Here is a 22715-nt window from a genome sequence, read left to right on the forward strand (position 1 = left end):
CTAATTATTTAAAGTAACACTCAGGTATGCCATTCAGCTGGGTTAGTTACGACGTCGGGAGCAGCTTGGGAGAACAAGGAAACACAGACTGCTTCAGGTTGTCTTCCCAAATCGACTCAAAGGTTTATTTAGTACATAACAGCTTATATAGAGGAAAAAAAGGTTCGTGTGTCAGCAAGTTCTCAGTTCAAACCGGTACAGACCAAATAAGGAAACGTCTTCCTGCCTTGTGAGCAAAGAAGTATCCTGTGTGTAGTTGATCAGTTCAGCTACAATTTATGATCATCCCAGCAAAATACACTCCTAGACATAGAATACAGAGTTCTTTCATTAGTGAATTCTGAAACAAACCACCTGGCCTTTAACGAGCCTTTTTCTAAGAGATAAAGAAAAAGGGAGGATGGGAGTAAGGAAGTGGTCTCGTCTCTGTGGTATTTTCGACCTTGGGGTACCAGCCTGTGAGTCTTACACATTAATTCTTGGGTCACAGAGAAAGAGAAAAACAACTATTAAATGGGCCTTATTGAGTAACTCTTTTCTGTATAATATCACAATAAAACAATATCCTGTAAATGCTACCATGGTATCAAAATATCACAACAGAGGGATTGAAAAAAAACAAGAACAGTTTAAAAACAGTAACTGGGCTGCCTCTGTTAAAAACAACAGAAATGCGAGCAGGGTGGTTAATTCAGCCCAGTTGTCAGTAAGTTTAAAAGTTCTGATCTAATAAGTGGTTGGTCTGCTAGACAATTCTTTATTAATCACAGTTGTCAATGTTTTCTTGTATATCATGAAGTAAGAAACTAACAAGGCATGTATATACGCATAAAATATTAATTTATAAAAGAGCATAAATAAAAAAGTTATTCACATCAGAATAACATCATCACACTAAAGACATCAAACTAGAAAAAACTTGTTAAAAACTATGAGGAGACGACAGGAACAGTCAAGCTAGGTCGCTTAATCCAGAGATGGAATCACTTCATCCTCTACCAGCTCTTCCAGGAGACACAGGAGCAGGAGGATCCATGGGCCTACAGGACGACCAGGAGTAGGTAAAACACATCGTTGTTGACCTGCATTCTTACTGGACACTGTCCCAGTCTTATCATTATGTTTGTTTATAAATGCAGAGTTTTCCTTCTGGTTTCTGAAACTGTGATTTGTGTTTGTGTTGCAGTTCTCTGGGCTCCCCTGGCGACTCTGTCATTAGAGAGCTGTTTTGTTCTGAAGTTGAGAACCGCAGCCCGTGTCTCTGTGGCATAGAAACAGTCTACTCCTCCCTCGTGTTGCTGTTCAACATGCATTACCCTGACTCTCAAGGTGAGTCTGAGAGCACTGAGAGCATGGATATCTGTGACTGTGAATTAATCTGTCTTTGAAACTTGAACTATTAATGATTACATAATGGTTTGAATTAATTTAGTTTTTGAATGAGCAGAGGGAAATATCTGCTTGATTTGATGTATACACTGATATTCATTGTACTTTGACACTTCAGGAGAAAGAATAAAGGAGCACGACTTTGCTGAGATCCTGAAGAAAAGCATCTGCCTGCAGCAGAGATCTCACACATGGTGTGGAAACTGTGACAAGTATCAGCCCACAGTGAGTTACAGCTTTCATTCACTCATAATAACAATTCATTTATGGTTGATTGTTACCTGTTGTGCAGGGTAATCATTTCTTTGTGTTACACTGTAGGTGCAGACACGCAACATTCGACGTCTCCCAGATGTTTTGGTGATAAACTGTGAGGTGAACAGCAGCAAAGAGGCCGAATTCTGGAAGGTTCAGGCCGAGGTAAGCCACTGATTCACTGTGTTTAAATACAGTTAAAAGAAAGTAATGATTTATCTGTTCATTATTTACATGATTGCCCATGTTTCTGTTTTTATAGTACACCTTCAACAAATCCATGCAGAAGACAGATCAGGATCAGCGTCACGTGTGGATCCCCGCCACTCTCAAGATGTCCCTCAGCAAAAGTCAGAGACTGGAGATCAGCAGCTGGCCTGAGGGCGAGGAGGTGAGGACTTTAGATTTTCAGCTGATCTTTGCACTTGAAGAAATAACTGAGTAACTTTTCATTACTGAGTTAAAATTTCACTTCAAAATTAAATCCATATTTCCAGGAGCAATATTTTTAAAACATTATTACACTAATCTGTAGATATTGAACTATAGGTTGGTTTTAGTGTTTTTGTTTCTGTAACACATGAATTTCTCAACTGTTGTGAAATGAAAAAGTTTATCTTACAATTATTTGCACTTTCTGTTACTAGTTAAGTGCTGCTGAACAGGCGGAGGGAGCTTCTCTGTATGACTTGGTGGCCACGGTGCCGCACATCCTGGACACTGGCGCGGGTGGTAATCTGGTCGCACACATCAAAGTGGGTGAGACCTACCATCAAAGAAAAGAGGTGAGCGACGCTTAGATAAGAAAATTTGACATCTGCTGACTACAAAAAGTTTCATTTTTAACATTCAAAATGATTTTATTATTTCAGGGAGTCTCTCGCCAGCAGTGGTACCTCTTCAATGACTTCCTCATTGAGCCGATTGAGCAGGTAAGGATCCTAGATAAGATTCCTGCTTGTTTATTCATGCTAACTTTAATGTGTGCAGTCATTTAAAAATGTTTCTCCTTTTGTTTTCAGACTGAGGCTGCACAGTTTGATGTGAGCTGGAAAGTGCCAGCCATCCTGTGTTACGCCAAGAGAAACTACCACACCAAATACGACCTCCGCAGTGAGTGTCAGCACAATCAGTCTGAAGTCAAATCTGACTTATATCGGACTGAGAAGCAGAGCAAGACAGACGCCACTTTCATCCCACTCACAGTCAGTGAGATGCCGCAGGCTGGTGACCTGGTGGGGCTGGACGCTGAGTTTGTAAAGCTCAGTGAGGTAAGTCTGGCTATGATACCATCATTTATTATAATATAGGATCAAAAACAATTTTAAATATTCCTAATACATATTTTCAGTAGTTCAGCTAATCTGACTCAAGTATTTAAAACAAATTTGACCCCTGAATGTGTGCGTTTGCAGGAGGAAGCAGTGCTGCATAGCGACGGCACCAAATCGACCATCACGCCCAGTCAGATGTCTGTGGCCAGGATCACCTGTGTGAGGGGTCAGGGGCCCAACGAGGGGGTCCCCTTCATCGATGACTACATCTCCACTCAGGAGCAGGTGAGAAGCTGCAGAGAGAAAAGACCACGATGACCTGAAAGAATGAATATATAATGTTTCAAGGATCCACCCGCTAACTTGTCAATTTGTTCTTCCAGGTGGTCGACTATTTGACAAAATACTCTGGAATCGAACCTGGAGACCTGGATGCCACAGTATCCTCTAAGCACGTGACCACGCTGAAGTCGACCTACCTGAAGCTACGCTTCCTCATCAATGCAGGAGTTCGCTTCGTCGGCCACGGCCTGCAGAATGACTTTCGTGTCATTAATTTAGTGGTACGTTATTTCATCTGTTATATATTTCAAATTAGTTCATATAGTTTAGAGATGTTTTTTTATAGATGTGCTTTGATTTTAATGTTTTTTATTTTCTGTTTCTTAAGGTTCCCAAAGATCAAGTTATCGACACCGTCGACCTCTTCCGATTGCCCTACAAGAGGATGATTTCTCTGAAATTCCTTGCTTGGTATTTTCTTGGTAAGTTAGTAGAAATAAAAAAAACAAAAATCTAATCCAAATATGAGTCTGTAATCGAATTAAATCACATTATTACAGTGAGAGGGATTAGGATTTAAATATGTAAACTGGATAATCCGCTCATATTACTGTCAGTATTAAGTTAAGTATTCAGTATTAAGTCAGTATAGTTCATGATGTTTTAGTTGTCATCAAACTCATCTTGGAATTAAATCTGAACAACAAAGTATTTAGAGGCTTTTTTGAGTTCATGCACTAAAGCGTACGTGTTAATTCCTCATATCCACACTGTAATCTGAAGCTGAACACTTTCATTTTAATCATTCCTGACCTTTTTTTTCATGTCCACAGGCCTCAACATCCAGGGAGAAACCCACGACAGCATGGAGGACTCATGCACGGCCCTGAAGCTTTACAGGAAGTACCTGGAGCTGTATCAGGAAGGAGGGAATCATTACGTGACGAAGGTGCTCTACGAAGTCTACGACAAAGGCTTCCAGTTGAACTGGAAAGTCCCTGATTCGGACATGAGATAGTCCGTCTGAGTGGACTGAATGCACTCTCCTTCCATCCACGGGTGCTGCTGTGCTTCCCTCTGTGATGGGACTGTGAGCAACACCATGACCTGAAGATGCTCGGGCTGCTTATTTTGTATCATATTTTATAGTTATTTGCTTTGAGTCAGTGACTCAGTTGTTTTTATCATATCTAAATGTAAGCTTTTTATATCAGAGAGGTTTACAGGGGGGAAAGTGATCATTCAAAATATGAATTTGAACCTTTTTTTTTTCTTTAAAAGAAAAAAACAAAATTGTTGCATGTAAATGAAGTCATCCTGAGCACTGTGTTACAATCCAATGTTGTCAGTGTTTTGTTTAGGCGTGACTGTTATGTGTTTCCTGCTTTACTTTGAAGGTCTGTCTTATCTCAGTGTGTTCAATTTACGCTTCCTTGTCTCGTCAGTTCTGATTTGCCCCAGCTGTGTTTCCCTCCTGTTGTCCATTCCCTGATAGCTCCCTCTATGTATTTAAGCCCTATATTTCAGTTTGTCATTGTTGCTGTTGTGGGCAGCACGGTGGCACGGTGGTTAGCACTGTTGCCGCACAGCAAGAAGGTCCTGAGTTCAATTCCACCATCAGGCCGGGTCTTTCTGTGTGGAGTTTGCATGTTTTCCCTGTGTCTGCGTGGGTTCCCTCCGGGTACTCCGGTTTCCTCCCACCGTCCAAAGACTTGCAGTTTGTGGGGATAGGTTAATCGGATAATCCAAATTGCCACTAGGTGTGAATGTGAGTATGAATGGTTGTCTGTCCTTGTGTGTTAGCCCTGCGACAGACTGGCGACCTGTCCAGGGTGTACCCTGCCTCTCGCCCTATGACAGCTGGGATTGGCTCCAGCACCCCCCGCGACCCTGAAAAGGATAAGCGGTAGCGAATGGATGGATGGATTGTTGCGATCTCCCCCTGTGTTGTAAATAGTTTGTTGTATATAGATGTAAATAGTTGTCGATACTTTGTCTTACTTGGTAGCTGTAGGGGTGAGAAGCCATTTTTCTTTGGGAACCTTTTCTCCTGTTTTTGGTTAGGGAGGCAGGTAAGACACCTGTAATTTTCGTTTGGGGTTTTCTGTGAAGGTAAGCCAGCTGCATTTCATTTCTAGAGTTTTTGTTTGTTGTTTTGGCCATGCTCACCCTGACGCCTGCTACCTTTTGGGACTTGATAAATTGACAGGCTGTTGTGAAATCCGTGGTAGCTGTTTTTTGTTGGTTCGTCTTCCTTGAGAGCAGGGAGTGTGGGGGCATTTCTCCTTATTTTTATTTTTCTTCTGTTGCACGCCAGTTTTCCCTGGGCTGGGGTGTAACAACTGTAAAATGTTTGTTGTTTGATACCAGGAAGTGGAGAATGTGCATGAATCCATGCAAATCTTGATTAAAACAGATTCCAACCACAATGAATTTAGTTTGTTTCACCAGCTTCTGTGAAATCTGTTGCACTGTTCATTTTACAGCTGGATTTTTATTTTTATTTTTTTAGGTTTCTCAGAATTCAGATCGATTTTTAATTTTTCAAAAGCTGTTATTTCTCTTCTATAAATGACACATGTAACATTTTTGGGGGAAAAAAAATGTCCTCAATATTTCACCTCGAGCTCTTTAAAAAGCCCTAACTGGTAAGGACTGTGCTTCAAGTGCAGCATTTACAGCCACCACCTTTGAAAAGTAGTAACTATACTTTAATAGATGTGTTTAATTTAACCCTGTCAAGGCAGGCGTTGCAGATTTGCAACAAGTAAAAGCTAAACAACCTGATTACCCCACATACATATTTTATGAGGTTTTTTTTCCCCTCAGAAGTACCACTGGAGGTATTCTTTTGTACATTAGCAACAAAAACTTAATTTGAGCCTGAGAGGGTTAATAAATCTTTAAGTCACATTTGAACGATTTTTTTGATATAATGGTGCCCTCTGCTGGATGATCTGCATACTCTTACCGTTTCCACACAGTTGTTTTTAAAGGTTTATGTCATTATTTTCATTGGTTTTTTTTTTGGCTTGTTTTGTTTTGGGAACCATAAAATTTTTCGAGCTCCTTGTCTGGTCTTACAACAACTCTACAAGTAAAACCAAACATACAGTTAGTAATGATCCAGGAGATATGTTAAAAATCTACACAACACAATGGATTTCGATGTTCCACGAAAGAATTTGTAAATCTACACAGTATAGTAATCCTGTTCAGCTGGATATGAGGAGGTCAGGGATGAATGTGTTGTGTAGTCTCAATAATGTTAAAGCAATAGTGTGATCACAAAACTGATAACTGGGAGGCTTAAAAACGAGCTCTCAGAAATATTGTAACATCGAGTAAGTAAATGCATGTATTTGGAAACATATACTTCTAAAAATACTTTTATTGCACCATGTTCATTCACTCATGAGCTGCTGTAACATGAATCAAATGGCTGAATTTCCAACTCAGCATGCAGTCAAGTTCTATAGTATTGCTAATGACCTACTAGGTGTGTTACGCGTCGGGAGTGAGAACGGGTTGTGCAACAGGGACACATGGAAAAGTTGCAGGACGGCGGCCCTCGAGGACTGGAGTTTGAGACCCCTGCCGTATGGTGTTCATGCAGTTATCTACCCCACAGTGACAGCATGTCTGACTGCCTGTTCAGCATATGTAAAAATATGATGAGTTTAAGCATGTGATGACAAACATGGTGTTTGTCATCACATGTCACATACATCTGGATGATCATTTGGAATAAACAAGAAACTAAAAACTTGTTGCTTCATCTTTTACCGTTATTATCATTATTATTATTATTATTGATCTTATTTTACATTTTTAGGCATTAGGTTTATTTTTTTTTCCTTCCAACTTCTTTTCCTCTTCCATGTTACTGTGTCAGCTTGTCAGCATCTATTTGGGGTTGGGAGCGGAACAGAAAGTAAGGAAATCCAAAGTGCCATTTAAACCAGGAGAGGTTCTTTTTCAGAAGAAGGGATTAATTCAAAAGAAATGAATTTACACAGGTGTTGTCGAGTTTGGCGGGCCACTCAAGCGGCCCTACTACGCACAAAAGAGAACAACAAACGCATCGCAGATCGGCACCGGACCCGTTCCCTGTGCAACTGTGACTGAGCAAGAAGAGTGGTGGAGAAAAGAGGAGCTGTTTGTGTGTGGAAACCCCCTCCCCTGGACTCCGGTCCCTTTCACTCCTGGACCCTGGAACCCTGGCCCTTTCCCCCAAACACCTTTGTATATATATTGCACTGTGGCAGATCACTGTAAATAAATTCACTCTTGTTCGAAAGGAGTTTGTGGTCTGCGCTTGAGTCTGTCCCTCTACTCCTCTTCAGTTCGCCTCAACATAAGCTCATCATATTCTATGATTTACTCTCAGGTGTTTGACGAGGTTAATGGTGCTGTCACAACACCTCACTGTCTTGCCACATGTATCGCAAACCGCGTCTTAGCTGTTTGTGGAGGTAAAATACATCCACACATGACTCCGTTTATGCTCAGCCATTGCTGTGAGTGTGCATGCCAGAGGCTGCTACACATTTATCCAGCCGTATTTCACAAATGACAAAGGCGTAAGAGGAAGTAGTTCCTTCCAATTTAGACGATCCGAATGATATAGTTTATTTCCACTGTTCCTGTTAATGAAACACTACAAATTTACCCCAAAGTACTAAAATATCGATATTTTAATATGAGAATCGATTCTAGAACATAAATTACTGGTATCGGAAGAATCGATATTTCAATATCGATCCGCACACCACTATTAGGAACTTCGTCTGTGTGTCATTCCAATTCAGGTTTTTATTATTTTATTTATTTATTTATTTATTTATTTATTTGTTTTAGGAATTTGGATTTTAGGATACTTCAAACAAATCTGCCAGATTAACAGGGTGTGTGAAGCTGGAGTTTGACACAAGATTGGTATTTTTAAAAGATTTAAATCACCAAATTCTGAATAAAAGTTTAACAAATTCAGGACATAATTAGTAATAGAAAGTAATAGAAAGCTAGTTGTATACATTATTAATCAGGATCAAAATTAAGGCATGTCAAAGCTATCCAAAAACATACCACATTAAATGCACAAAAGGCGCACAGAAAGCATACTTAGTTAATCTTTGAGTAGCCAGTAAAGATTATGAAGGTGCTAATTAGAATAACAGTTATCTGTTCTGCAAAGAAAAAAATAAATATGGGTAAAATTAACATGAGTATGAGAAATTTCAGCATTAAGATCTACCTAATGTGCAACAGTTCCCTGACATCTGTTTCATCTTTACAACACATGGCTACTTCACAAAATGCACAAAATAAAAGATTACCAGAAATTATTGAATTACAAATGAATGAAATTGTTACAGCTCAATTAACAGTTTTCATGTGGATCTTTGTGGGACTGTGTGCCATGATACATACTGACACAGAATGAAACGGCAAGATTTTGAGTAGATGTCCCCAACACAAAAACGTTTTTTTAAACAAAGGTAGTTTGTATTTCTGTGTATATTGCGAGTACAATGTTTTACTTATGTTTACATCAGACATCAAATCTACTCACTCTTTAGAATATAAGAACACTCAACTCTTTTCTTTAAAAACATCTATAGATTGATAAAAATCTATTAGTATAACTACAAATCTATGCTCTGTGCTGTGTTGATAATAATGCATGCAAATCAAAATCAAAGATGAAAACGATGACATAATTTTTTTTAAAGTTTGATTACAATTCCAAAATTTATTATGCCATTCAAAAATATTTTGGTGATCACACATATTTTTCTTTATTTGTTTTCCTTAAAAACCAAGCCAAATTCTTCTGGGATTAAATATTATATAAGCTATTAATAAAAACACAACAGATTAACTCACTGATACTATGGAAAAAAGGAACAAAGAAAAGCCTGACTTCTTGTTGGTTATCTGAATAACCACAGATTTCTGCATTCATTATGTGTTGCTAGCTGAATGTAAATCACTGGATGCACTGGATGTCATGTTGTAGCCATCTAAAAAAAACAGAGCAGTATAGTTAATCTGTGGCAAAAAATAATACACAGTAGACACTGAAGTAAGAAGTAAAATAATTGTATGAATAAATAAAATTAAAAAAATTAATTTGTGTTAATGTGCAACCCATCCAATTGTTTTCTGTGTTGGACTGCCTGATTAAGGTACAAGCACACCTAACAACACACAGCTTTTCCTGCATCTTTATGTTAATTTTTTAATTGTTATTTACCTCTTCCACGTCTCCAGTTCCTTAAAAATCGAAGTCCACTTGACGATGAGTTTCCAGCACTTGTGCTCTAAAATACAATACAAAAAACAAATCATGCAATATTTGAAAAAACAAAACAAAACAAAAAACAAGTTGGCTGAGATCCAAAAATAAGGAAAGAAAAAAGGAACACGAAAACTGTTCTTACCCCTGTCCCACTTCTGGACGGTCGTGCATATGATGATATTGCTGACCGCACCTGGTAAGTGAAATCTCAAATGTTACACTACAATGGAAGTTGCACAAGTTAGCTGTAAAAGTAAATTAATTCATGATGCCCAGCCAAACACTAAAAGGAATCTTTTTGTAAGTCTATGGTGATGTTTATCTTGCTTTTTTGTGTGCTTGTGTGGGATACGAACACATACATATAACTGTTATTTATTGAAGTGTGGGCCCACCTGCTGTTTGCTACTTTCACCATCAAGTCTGAATTAGTCATTTATATGGATTTACAGAGAAACCATGAAATGGCACTAAAAGGCAGAAGTTTGACTTGACAAGAGGATTTTAGTGTAGTATTATTACAATTCATATTCCTTTGTCAGTAAAGGTTTGTAGACATTAAGCACTTTGTTGGTTAAACCAAATTATATCATTTAACATTAATTTAAAGTAATTCAACAATAAGCACTTATTCATTAACTTGACTTAAAATTGAGCTGTACATACCTTACCATCCAGCAGTGTTCCAAACACCAAAATAAAGAAGCCCTTTTTTAAAAGACAGAGTAATGTCCGTTATCAAGGATTCAGTGATTAAAGATTCTGCTATTATGGTATAAAAAGGTAAAAAGTTTATTTGTACCTGTAGCGAATTGAAGAGTGCGAATGCAATATTGATTCCTATGTCTCTTGGATGCACCAGAAGTCCAGCTCCCAAACCCCAAGTTATTCCAAAAAATGGTGTAAGCACAGCCAAGCTCTTGACAATAACCAGTAAAACGCTCTTTTCACCTGCTTGTGCAGCAGTTGTTCCAACCCTTCTCCTTATAATTTTGTACAAAACCACAACCAGGATAATGAGATTTATCAGCACTATTGAAAGTGCAGGAATCACAAACGCCAGTAGAGCTTTGGACTCATCCCAGTTGAGCCAGCAGATTACATTTTCTCTGATATATTTGTTGTCTGGTGCAGTTGCAGCTATAGTTACTGTTGCTATGATTAGAGGAGCTCCGTAGCCTAGAGAAAATCCAATGGCCAGCATAGATGCTTTAGACAAACCCCCACCAAAGACATTAGTTGTACGGTAGAGCAGCAACAAAGCTGAGGCAAACATCCAGAAGAACAGAGCTAGGTAGAACAAATGGATAAAAAAGGTAGTTGCAGTGCATGCTGAGTGGTTTTTATGATTTGCATCTGAAATGGCTGCTCCAATTATAAACCAAATATCTGCAATCAGGAGGGACACAGCAATGTTAACTATGGAAACATGACGCAGGTAAGAGGTTTCATTCGTTCTTATTTTTCTCCATATGAGGCCTTCAATGATGAGACATATGACCAAGGAACCCATGGAAATGCCAACTCCGATGTAGGTTATATAGTCCAAAATTGGGCTAATTGGACTGTTTGGTGACATCAGGATAGAGAATGAGGTCAGGTGGTTGCAGTTGCAGGTGACAGTTCCAGTTTCATTTGTATTTACCACTTCACAGCCCTCATCGTCCCATCCTCCGAGACCATTAAGGAGACTGAAGTTCCAGAAGACACATTTTGGATCTCTCAGTGTATCATTTAAAATATCAAATGTCAAAGAGATATTATTGATTTGGCCACTGGACTGAACAAGTACAACCCTGCCACCGATGACCTTAATCGATGAATTGTCTATTTCTCTTGCAGGGAGTACATTATTCAGCGAGGCAAATGTTATCACTGTGATTGACTTATTTTTACCCTCATTCTGTGGTATTTCTATCACCACTGAAGAATTAAAATCACCAATGATAGGGTTTGTGTATATAGTTCTGTTCAAGATGATAAAAGGCGTGTCAATACCAGAATTATTGAAACTGGCAAGGTGTTTTGTTATTATTTCAAGAGACTGCAATAATGATGAACTAACGCCGTCAGGGTTAGAGATGCTATACGAGATACTTTCATTGTTTTTGTTCAGAAAGTTCCATGAGTCCCTTGCCTGATCTGTGGTGAGAACACCTGCAGTTATCAGGATATCCTACAGTAAAAAAAAAAGTATTAGATTGAATAAACAAATACAAAATTTAAAAAAAGCATGTATTATTTAGAATACTCAAACTTCAGTAAACTAGCATGTACCTTCATTGAGTTTTCATTGATTGAGATATTGAATAATTCTGTTCTGTTGGCTACATTTCTGAGGATTTGAACAACAGCATCAATATTTTTAGGTGAGTTAACCACTTGCTCAGAATTCCCATTAGTAACATTGCTGAGCTGTTGCAAAAATGCTGGCAGTGTAGTGGCAGTCAAGACCTGCAAGAGTTGAAGAGAAAAAGTATTTAGTTTCACAATTTAACTCAATGTTTAAGTTAGAATGACAAACTTGGGCTTCCTATTTACTAATTCCTATCTCAAAGGTTTTTGTTTGTAGAAATCCTCACAGAATCTGGCTTACGTTTACTACAGTCTTTTAACCTTAATCTGCCTGCAGTTATAAACCGAACAGTGAATACCGTGTAGTGATGCGCGAATCATGAACGAATCGTTCAATACTCGAGAATCACTTTACTGACTCATGAATCATGATTCACAAGCCCAACTGACTCACTGACTCATCCCTGTTGCTGTTAGCAGCAATGTATCTAGCTTATAATTAAAATTGTGGAGAAAAACACAACATCCAGTATCGTAACAAAAAAACTTCTGCTCTGAACTGGAAGAAAAAACCCTGAGTAGAAGCTCACATCAAGAAAATAGCTCCTCGGTTCACAGTAGCATCGCTCTGCCTAAGCGAATCACTTAGGACTCGCTCACCCCCTCCCTCCTGGCTCACAGCTTCTTCTTCTTCTTGGTTGGCAACCAATGTTAAGGCGCATTACCGCCCCCTGGCTCACAGCTCAGTGGACATTTAGATGAGAAAATATATATTTAACACATTTAAGGAAAATACTAATAAAATAAAATAAAATAAAATAAATGTTTATTAAGCAACTTTGATAGGAAATTGCTTAATTTTAGAAATGTTTTTGCTCTTTTTTGCTCTATAAAATTGTTGTTTTCTTTTAGAATCATTCATCTTAGCAGTAGGATTTACATGAAAAGGGAAACAAATTAAGTTTGATTGAAAATGTACATTTTTTGCACTCTCTGGTCAACTGACACAGTGAATCAAATGACTAAAAAACCGATTCACTTTGGTAAGTGACTCATTAAAACTCGATTCAGTAAAAAGAATCGAATTTACCATCGCTAATACCGTGTTTCATTTGTGCTTTCCATGTCTTCTGATCACAAATTGTAAATAGTGCTGTAGTGGCAAAACAAAGAAACACTACTTACTTACTTTGTGGTTATTTATTGAAAAAGTGTTTTTTTGTGCATACTTTATAAACTTAAACTACCTGCTTACTTTGTGGTTATTTATTTGACAAGTTTTATTTTTATTAAATGGGTGACAAGTTTATTTTGTATTAACAGTTTGTCTGTCATCACAAATTGTATTAACAGTTTGTCTGTCATCACAAATGGTATAAAACTGTAAAACATGTATTGCACAAAGTTAAAGGGCTTGATAAGCATTGACTCATTGCAGCTTACTTTAATTTCTGTTGTGCGGGGTTTTTTGGTGTACTGGTTATCCTTTTTTATCTTTTTTTTCTTTTTAACTTTCTGAGGTTTGTACTATGAAGCAGAACTTTGTCTTATCCGGGTAACTTTGGGGTGAACCAGGGTTTTCTGTAGTGATGGGATTTCCGGCTCCTTTTAGAGAACCGGCTCTTTCAGCTCCCAAAACTCGAAAAGCACATACAAACTCCAAAGCACGTACAATTTAGGGGCATCTATTTGTACTTGTGGACAATATAAATTGGTTACTTTAAATTAGGGAATATTACATTTCCTACATTTTGTATTTGTATTTTACTTATTCTCAGACTATTAAACAACATCAAGGTTCCAGCTGAAAGAATAATAACTAAAACTGCGTTATGCAAATTTAAACATTTATTTAACTCTTTTTTTTCACCATTGGCACAGCACCTGCCCCAGCTCTGATGCTTTCGGAAGGAAGAGAAGACAAGCTTTATGGTGATATTTTAAGTATCATGTTAGCACAACGCATTCAGAAGGTACTGTTGTCTGAACACAGACAGAAAAATCAGCTTCTTCTAGATACTAGTTAACATGTGCAGTTCACATCACTGTAATGCTTTAACCATTTTGGGCTAGAGAGAGAATTCAAATGTTCCTTGAAAGAGGAGAATTATATCTCTAATTTTATAGCTGAAACTTAGTTAACTTAGTAGTTGTGATGTTTGACGTTAGGGCAATTGAATCCAAATAATGGAAAGAATCCCTGTATATATTTAACTTACTTTGTAGTACATAGAGCCCTGGAACTTGAAACTAACACTAGAAAACTAAAGTCAACTAAAACTCAAGTATGTTCACCAAGAAATAAAAACACCACTTAATCCTAAGACCATGATCGTTTTGCTGTCTAACAGGATACCATCCATTTGGAAACTGGTTGAAGGAGCTGTAATAATTTGAGAGGTGGATTCATCTTCCATTATAGCCCAGAATAGAATCAACAGGATTGTGTTGAGAACCATTTATATTTTACATTACATTACATGGTCATTTCCATCATCAGCAAAATTGAAATGTAGAGTAGAAAAAATTAGTCATTTAAGAGCCTATCTTACCATTTGATATAATCTAGTTTTGAAATTTATAGTCACAGTTGTCAAGTAAAACACATAGCAAATTAACTTTAATTAAAAGAGTAACTTAAAGAGAGGTTTGTGTAATATTTTTGTGGCTTCACTTAGGTGAACTTTCTAAACTCTTTAAAATATGTAATATTGTGATTTATCTCTAAGGTACATTTTCCACAATACAAAGAACTAAAAAGAACATGGCAGTTTATATAAGTCACCTCAGATTGGTCAAGCAGCTCCTTAATGGGTTGCAGTATGCAGGTGTCTCGTATTTCAGTATATGTTGTGATGTTGCACAATGCACTCTTTTCTCCTTCCTCATTGTTTGCACAGGGTATTCTGGCTCTGGAGTCACTAACTGCCTTTCCAAATTCTTTATCATCACACATTTGAGGATCTAATAAAACAAAAACAAAAAAAAGACCTTATTAAATGTAGATAATTTTTAACCTGAATTTAATAAATTGCTTTATAATGTGTTAATACTCACTTCCTTTGTAAAACCTGAGTGTTATTGTTTCTTTGAATTCAGGATAGGTAGTTGATTGACAGGTAATTGTATCCTGCTCTTTGTCTGTACAGCTATCAGTTTTATATTGATAGGAAATGCTTTTTTTACCTTTGGATAAATCGCAGAAACAACAAAGTCAATATGAATAGCAATACAAGCTAAACATTCAGATCTGATGTAATATTAATCAGACTAGTTTTTAAAAAGTTTTGTCTCATATTAGTAAATAACGTAAGTATTGCAAGATGAGCAGAGAAATTATTTCCCAATAGCTGATTTGCATTTTGTTGATTCTTTGTTTCAGATTTACCGCTAATATTCACGTTTGTGAAATTAATATTGTAGTCATTGTTGACAGTGCAGCTTAGTGGCACATTTTGACCACTACAATTCAAAAATTTTTGAATTGGGTCCACTCTGATCAAGGGTTTCTCTTTGAGTGTGAAGGCTCCATTGGATCGTTGGCGATAAAATGATTCATCCTTTTCCCGTATGAGCCTACATTCATAATTTCCTGGAATGAAAGTAAATTATTATATACATAAATAAAATAGTGTTGCCAAACAAAAATAATAATATATGGGTTGACAGTGTCACTTATTTCTGTATTATACAGTTGTAATATGGCTGGTTCTCCTATGCAGATTCAGTGTTTCCTACAAAAAAGCAATAATGTAGCTGATAACGAGTTTTTGCTCCATTTTGTTTCAAGAATACCATTCTCTGTCTAGCAACATTTTATTTTACTGTTATATTATTAAGAGCTCAGCAACCACTTATTTCCAAATTTAAATAGGATTTCTAATATGAATTAGTTGACATCTGTGTTCACACAAGTACACATTTACACTGGCACTTGTAATTTGGTATTTCTTTCTCTTGAGAAAGGCTTGTGCAACAGCAATGGTTTAACTATTTAAATCAAATGATTTCAGTCCTTCTGCACTAATATTGATTGCTCCATTGCAGTAACAACGTTTTCCTTAACCCTCTGGGGTTGCAGCGACCCAGCGACTCCATTTCAACTTGGGTCAGAAGTGCGGACTTCAAACTATATACCAGATTTTAAATTGTGTCGATAGGCCACGTAAAAGAGTTATGATAAAAGATACATGTGATGCTTTTTTCTGAACCAAACAAGTTTTACCCTTAAGCCAATCAGAATGTTGTAATTGCACTTGCTGAATCACTAAAAAATGCTGAGACTGCACTCGCATTTTAAATGTATATGATTTGTGAATTTCCCCATGGAATGCAGTTGTTTGCTTCTTACCACTGTCAGCACGAATGAACTGTGACACAGATAAGACTGAGTGACTGTTGTTTTTTGAAATGGTATGTACTCCATCTGCAACTATGACATTGCCATCACGTCTCCACTCTGCTCTCCAGTCAGTACCAAAGAGATCCAATGGTGGATGGCCACATGTTACATTGACTTTATCCTCCCAAAATCCACTACCTTCAATTTTAAAATCCAGAAAACGTGGCTCTATAAAAATGAACATAAATATAAAAAAATGATTAAACAATCATCTGATCTCATGTGTTTTTTGATATGACATTAAACATATATGTAAAATTGAATAAAATCACAAATGTAGACAAGTGCTTACCATCTGATATCATAGAGTAGATTTTTGCTAGCTGGTCAAAAATTCCATTGTTTAGTGTTTGGATGACTGTAGTAGCAGCAGTGACATTATATTCAGCGATGGTGCTTCCACTCCTATAATATGGAAAAGGATTGGAAACGCTAACATTTCTGGCATGTAATGTACATTTTCACTCTCACACCTACAGATAAGTCAATGATAGTTGAGTCATAGTTTTATATTTTCAGTCTACTAGCACTTGGAATCCAATCCCCTAAATAGCTTTGCACTATACTTAACTTAAAAAGAATTCTCCAAAAACCTCACATTTTTCTTCAATTTACGAGTTAGTAGTTTACCATTTGGTAAAATCAAGTTATTATTATTATTATTATTATTATTATTATTATTATTATTATTATTATTATTATTATTATTATGACCACAACATATTACTCAAATGACTGGAGAACTGGGCAGGTCTTTCAGGAACTGTACTAAACTGGTTCAAAACATACTTAGAAAACAGGAAATACTTTGTATCAATAGGTAACTTCACATCTGAGCAGACAAGTATCACATGTGGAGTTCCCCAAGGTTCCATCTTGGGACCCCTTCTGTTTAACATTTACATGCTCCCACTGGCACAGATTATAAAGAACAACAAAATAAACTACCACAGCTATGCAGATGACACACAAATATATATCACAATGTCGCCAGGAGACCGAGGCCCTGTACAGGCTCTTGGTAAATGCATTGAGGAAATTAATGACTGGTTGTGCCACAATTTTCTCCAGCTAAACAAAAACAAAACTGAGGTAATAGTCTTTGGCGCCAAAGAAAAACGATTACAGGTCACCAGAGAACTTCAATCTATACACCTAAAAACCACAAACCAGGCGAGAAATTTGGGTGTAGTTATGGATGCAGACCTAAACTTAGAAAAACACATTAAGACAATAACAAAATCAGCTTACTATCACCTCAAGAATATATCAAGGATAAAAGCTCTGATGTCTCAACAGGACCTGGAAAAACTAGTCCATGCATTCATCTTTAGTAGGCTTGATTACTGTAACAGCATCTTTACAGGTCTACCTAAAAAATCCGTCAGACAGCTCATTCAGAACTCTGCTGCTCGAGTCCTCACTAAGACCAAAAAAGTGGACCACATCAGTCCAGCTCTGAGGTCTTTACACTGGCTGCCTGTCCGTCAGAGGATAGACTTTAAAGTTCTGATGCTGGTCTATAAAGCTCTGAATGGTTTAGGACCAAAATACATCAGTGACCTCCTGACCCAGTATGAACCTTCCAGATCCCTCAGGTCATCTGGATCTGGTCTTTTATCAGTTCCCAGAGTCAGAACCAGACACGGAGAAGCTGCATTCAGCTTTTATTCTCCTTATATCTGGAACAAACTCCCAGAAAGCCTCAGATCAGCTGAAACACTCAGTTTATTTAAATCCAGGTTGAAGACTCACCTATTCTCAGCTACATTTTAATAAAGCACCAAATCCACACTTTGATTGATTGATTGATTGATTGAATCTTTATTTTGAACATGTTGAAAAAGTATAAAAAAAATAGAATTAAAAGAGACAAATGAACAAAGCAAACAAAAGGAAAACGAGCAACCACAACTCCAAATAACGTCCATGTTCAAAAAGGAGCAGGAAGAAGCATAAGCTTATTTAATCCCACCCCTTTTCCACTATCTAGTATCAATAGACTACAGAAATACCTCCTTGCAATTACATTATATGTTATGTGTAATTTTTTTTTTTTTTTTTTAAATATATACACATATATGTTTCTATCTATCCATACATACGTATTAGGGGTGCAACGATATTCGTATCGATATTGAACCGTTCGATACAGTGCTTTCGGTTCGGTACCCATATGTATCGAACAATACAATTTTTTTCAAAATTTTTTTTTTTTCAATTTTTTTTTTTTTTTTTGTGTCCCGTTTGGATCTATAGCCATCAGAATTGTTGTCTTGAGGCCAAGAAAGATGCCAAGATGATTTATTTTAAGTGGATCATCATATTGGTCCATTTGATTGACCTTTATTATAATTATGAATTTATTTTATTTTCAGTTGCAAACGGGACAGACATGACTGTGGGATAGGACAGGGGGAAAGAATGAAAGAAAGAGGGGGAGAGAAAGAAAGAAAACCAAAGGGGAGAAAAAAAAAGAATACAAAATTTGTAATTTATTTTATCAACTTTCCTTCTGACGATGCTGTCTGTGTTGAGCGCTCAGTGAATCTGCATTTGACTACTCCGCCTAGGCTCGAGAGTGCAGCCTAGGCGGAGTAGTCGAACGCAGATTCACTGAGCACTCAACACAGACAGCATCGTCAGAAGGAAGAGCGCAGGGCAAGCTAGCGAGACAGAAGTGGACCTCCCCACCCTCATTCAGATCTGGCGTTTGGAATTATTTTGGTTTTCATGTGACGTATGACCCTGAAGGTAAGCGAGTCATGGACTAAAGTAAAACAGTATGTTGGATGTGCCATGCAATGCTCAATTACATGGGTGGGAGCTAGTGTGTTAGCGCAGTTAGCTCGTTAACGTGTTGGCCGTCTAGCCCCTCTGTATAGGGTAGCTCGTTAACGGAGATTTGCCGTGTTGTGGCGTTAAGGTTATTTCAACGAGATTAACCTGAAAGCACTAGTGGGAACACAACGAATATGACTGCACATTTACACCGACATCATCCTAGTGCAAAGACAAAAACAACAAGCATGCATGCTACAAACTTTAGCCGAGTCATTTAGACAGCTGTTAGCACAGGATTCTCCTTATGGAGACCTGATATGTTTAATATGCTGCTGAGAATAGGGCTGCTCGATTATGGCAAAAATGATAATCACGATTATTTTCACTGAAATTGAGATCACGATTATTTGACGATATTTATTTAACCCTTTAAGACCTACTATAGAACCAAGTCCACCAGAGCTTATATTATTTTTTTACATGCTGTAGTGCCATTTGTGGGAGCATTTCAAGTTGCTATACATCAATACAACTGTTATAGCCCATATTTTAATAATATGTATGCATTAAGTCCATAGTAATTACATAAATTGCAAAAAAGTGCAATAAACTACAAAAAAAATTGAAAATCGCTTTTGTTTTGTTTACATATATTTCTACTTGGAGAAATTTAAGAGGTTTATCCCTCAAAACTTTAAATACAATAAAGTTGCAAAAAATAGTTTCCCACCACAGGAAATTTATTTTGAGTGTCTTCATAGTTTTATTTTGGAGATACAGCAATTTTTATACACTGCAGGAAAAACAAAAAACAATCCTATGATGCAAATTTGCAAAGAAAACAGCAGGTGCATCATTTCACTGTGGGAAGTGTTACGAACAGCTGATAGGAACGGCAAAGCGTGTTTCTGGAATATTATGCTTTTGTTCCTGCAAGCGCTTTTTATGCAATTTTTGCAAAGCTATATGTGGAAGGAAATCGTGACCGAGGACAAGCTGATGGCATCAGATGTAAGTACAACTCCTCCGGTTTCATATGCAAAACAAATTATTGCGCTAGCTTACATGGTTCAGGTTCTACAGGGATTTAACAATAGTTACACAAAACGGAGCGTGCAGCTCTGACCGGCTTTAAAGGGTTAACAATGACTTTAAAAAAATAATATAAAATAGTGTGCAACACCACTGAAGTTTGTTTTTAAACTCTCTTTTCAACCAACGGCAGTCACTCTCCAAATAACTTCTGCTTAGCTTTCCGAGCTTCCCTCGGGTCCTCTTAATCAGCGGTCTCCAACCTTTTTTGCGCCACGGACGGTTTATGCCCGACAATATTTTCACGGACCGGCCTTTAAGGTGTCGCGGATAAATGAGGGAGGGGCTAATAATCGGCTCAGTCATTTTTAATGATCGTTGAAAGCCCAGATCGTAATCGTGATTAAAATTCGATTAATTGAGCAGCCCTAGCTGAGAATATAGCCCAGAAGAAGCGGATAGTATAGCTTTTATTTTGGAAAGAGACATTTCTCTGTAATAGACTCTCTTTTCCAAAGATGAGTGATTCCTCAATCAGATACAGGGCTCGCAATATCGCTAGCCCGACGTCCCGGGGCTATCTCTCCCCTGCCTGTCGGGCTATTGTAGGAAGGAAAAATATATGTCAATGCTTTTGCATTCTTTCAGAAATGTAGCTGGGTAATTATGTCATTGGGTGAGCCACTGTCAATATGTGACATATTGAAATCGTGTTTGAATTTGCGCTTGTTTTTTTGCTTTCACTTTGCAATCGCGCGAACTGTGTATAGAGAGCGACAGCACTGATCTGTGAGTGATGATAATTTGTGCACCAATTCCTCTGACATCGTCTTATTAATTGTTAGCTTACTATGCAAACATGACAAGTGAAATCTCCCGCAGCTTAAACATGTGAGAGGTTGATCGCGCAGAGAATCGCTGAGCTTATGTGAGTGCGGCAGGATATATATTTCACTACGATGACCTGGATGATTGAGAACCTTCACAGACAGATATATATTTTAGTTCTGCTGAGCCAAATAAGACAGGTCAGGGTGAAGAAGTGACAGCCAAAGAAAAGCTTACCACAAAACGGAGAAGTTATGACAAATCAGACTATAAGGCAAAAAGAAAGTGCAGCTTTATGGTTTCATGGACAAAAGAATTTCTGTGGCTGCAATATGACGAGCTAAAAAACAACACGCACAAGGGTTAGGGTTAAATTTAAAAACTGTACTTTTGTGTTAAAATATATATTTATAATTTTAATAAATGACAAATTAAAAGGCATGAGCATTTTTTTTTTGTATCGAAAAAATATCGAACCGTGACACCAAAGTATCGAACCGAACCGTGAATTTTGTGTATCGTTGCACCCCTAATACGTATATACACACATACGCACATATACACATTTTCAATAACCCCATTAACACCTCAAGGATACACAGCCTACAATTTTTTATATATATATATATATATATATATATATATATATATATATATATATATATATATATATATATATATATATATATATATATATATATATATATATACACACACACACACATATATACACACACACACACACACACCCATACCAACAAACCCGTGCATGCGCACACACATGAAAATATTAGACAAGAACACCCTATCAAATCTCTACCTTTTCCCTGTACCCTGTAAAAACCGTATCCTTAAACCGCTTTTTAAACTGCGCCATGCTTGGACATTGCTTCATATCTTTACTTAGTCTGTTCCACAGCTTCACTCCACACACAGAGATGCAAAATTTTTTTAATGTTGTACGGATACGAGGATGTTTTAAATTTAATTCCCCCCTCAAATTGTATCCCCGTTCCCTTTTAGAAAACATTTTTAGAATATTGTCAGGAAGCAGGTTATTTATTGCTTTATATATAATTTGTGCTGTGAGAAAATGAACCAGATCTGTGAATTTTAGAATTTTTGATTTTAAGAATAGTGGATTTGTATGATCTCTGTAACCAGTTTTATGGATTATCCTTATGGCCCTTTTTTGTAATATAAAGATTGATGATAGCGAACATTTGTAAGTATTGCCCCAAACCTCTGCACAGTAATTCAAATACGGTGCAATCAGGGAACAATAGAGAATGTGGAGTGATTTGTGGTCCAGAATGTGTTTTACTTTACTCAAGATTGAGACACTTCTTGAAATTTTGTTATGTATATGATTTATATGAGACTTCCAGTTTAATTTATCATCTATAATCACACCAAGAAACTTATGTTCAAGTACTCTTTCAATTTCCACACCATCTACATGAATCTGCACTTGTGCATTTCTAAGGGAATTCCCAAATAAGATAATTTTAGTTTTACTTAGATTTAGCGATAGTTTGTTCCTGTTAAACCATTTTTTAATTTTGCACATTTCTGAAGTAATTGTATCCAGCAGCTCCTTTAGATTCCCCCCAGAACAAAAAATAGTTGTGTCATCTGCAAATAATACGAATTTTAATATATCAGATGCCTTACAAATATCATTTATATAAATAATAAATAATTTTGGACCCAGTACAGAGCCTTGTGGAACACCACAAGCAATGTCCAAGCATGATGAGGAATGGACACCCAGCTTCACAAATTGTTTCCGGTCACTTAAATAATTTTTCACCCATTGCAGTACAACCCCCCTAATCCCATACCGTTCCAGTTTATTAATTAATATGTC

At 37.1% G+C, this 22715-nt stretch overlaps 2 protein-coding genes across 2 annotated transcripts in view; one reads left to right on the forward strand and one right to left on the reverse strand.

The window, feature by feature from the left end:
• The first annotated feature begins 977 nt into the window (after window positions 1-977).
• LOC146610825 (PAN2-PAN3 deadenylation complex catalytic subunit PAN2-like) lies at window positions 978-4218 on the forward strand. The gene is made up of 12 exons (XM_085345316.1): window positions 978-1057; window positions 1187-1329; window positions 1508-1614; window positions 1711-1809; window positions 1907-2035; window positions 2292-2429; window positions 2517-2576; window positions 2667-2915; window positions 3060-3203; window positions 3302-3481; window positions 3589-3682; window positions 4034-4218. Exons 1-12 carry the CDS (start codon window positions 978-980, stop codon window positions 4216-4218), a joined length of 1608 nt encoding a protein of 535 aa, XP_085201442.1.
• A 4949-nt stretch (window positions 4219-9167) lies between these two features.
• Window positions 9168-22715, reverse strand: part of LOC146610826 (uncharacterized) — a 29750-nt gene continuing 16202 nt past the window's right edge. The window contains exons 16-26 of the mRNA XM_085345558.1: window positions 16494-16606; window positions 16151-16369; window positions 15188-15391; window positions 14857-14985; window positions 14585-14763; window positions 11782-11958; window positions 10307-11680; window positions 10171-10212; window positions 9647-9697; window positions 9460-9526; window positions 9168-9226 (exon numbers count right to left, since the gene is read on the reverse strand). Of these exons, the coding sequence (XP_085201684.1) occupies window positions 9168-9226; window positions 9460-9526; window positions 9647-9697; window positions 10171-10212; window positions 10307-11680; window positions 11782-11958; window positions 14585-14763; window positions 14857-14985; window positions 15188-15391; window positions 16151-16369; window positions 16494-16606 (2614 nt within the window). The remainder of the gene's footprint in view (window positions 9227-9459; window positions 9527-9646; window positions 9698-10170; window positions 10213-10306; window positions 11681-11781; window positions 11959-14584; window positions 14764-14856; window positions 14986-15187; window positions 15392-16150; window positions 16370-16493; window positions 16607-22715) is intronic.

This window comes from Diplotaxodon limnothrissa, linkage group LG20 (assembly GCF_057381915.1).
Source record: "Diplotaxodon limnothrissa isolate DT_005_m linkage group LG20, D_limnothrissa_male_GT1.1, whole genome shotgun sequence".
Taxonomy (NCBI): Eukaryota; Metazoa; Chordata; class Actinopteri; order Cichliformes; family Cichlidae; genus Diplotaxodon; species Diplotaxodon limnothrissa.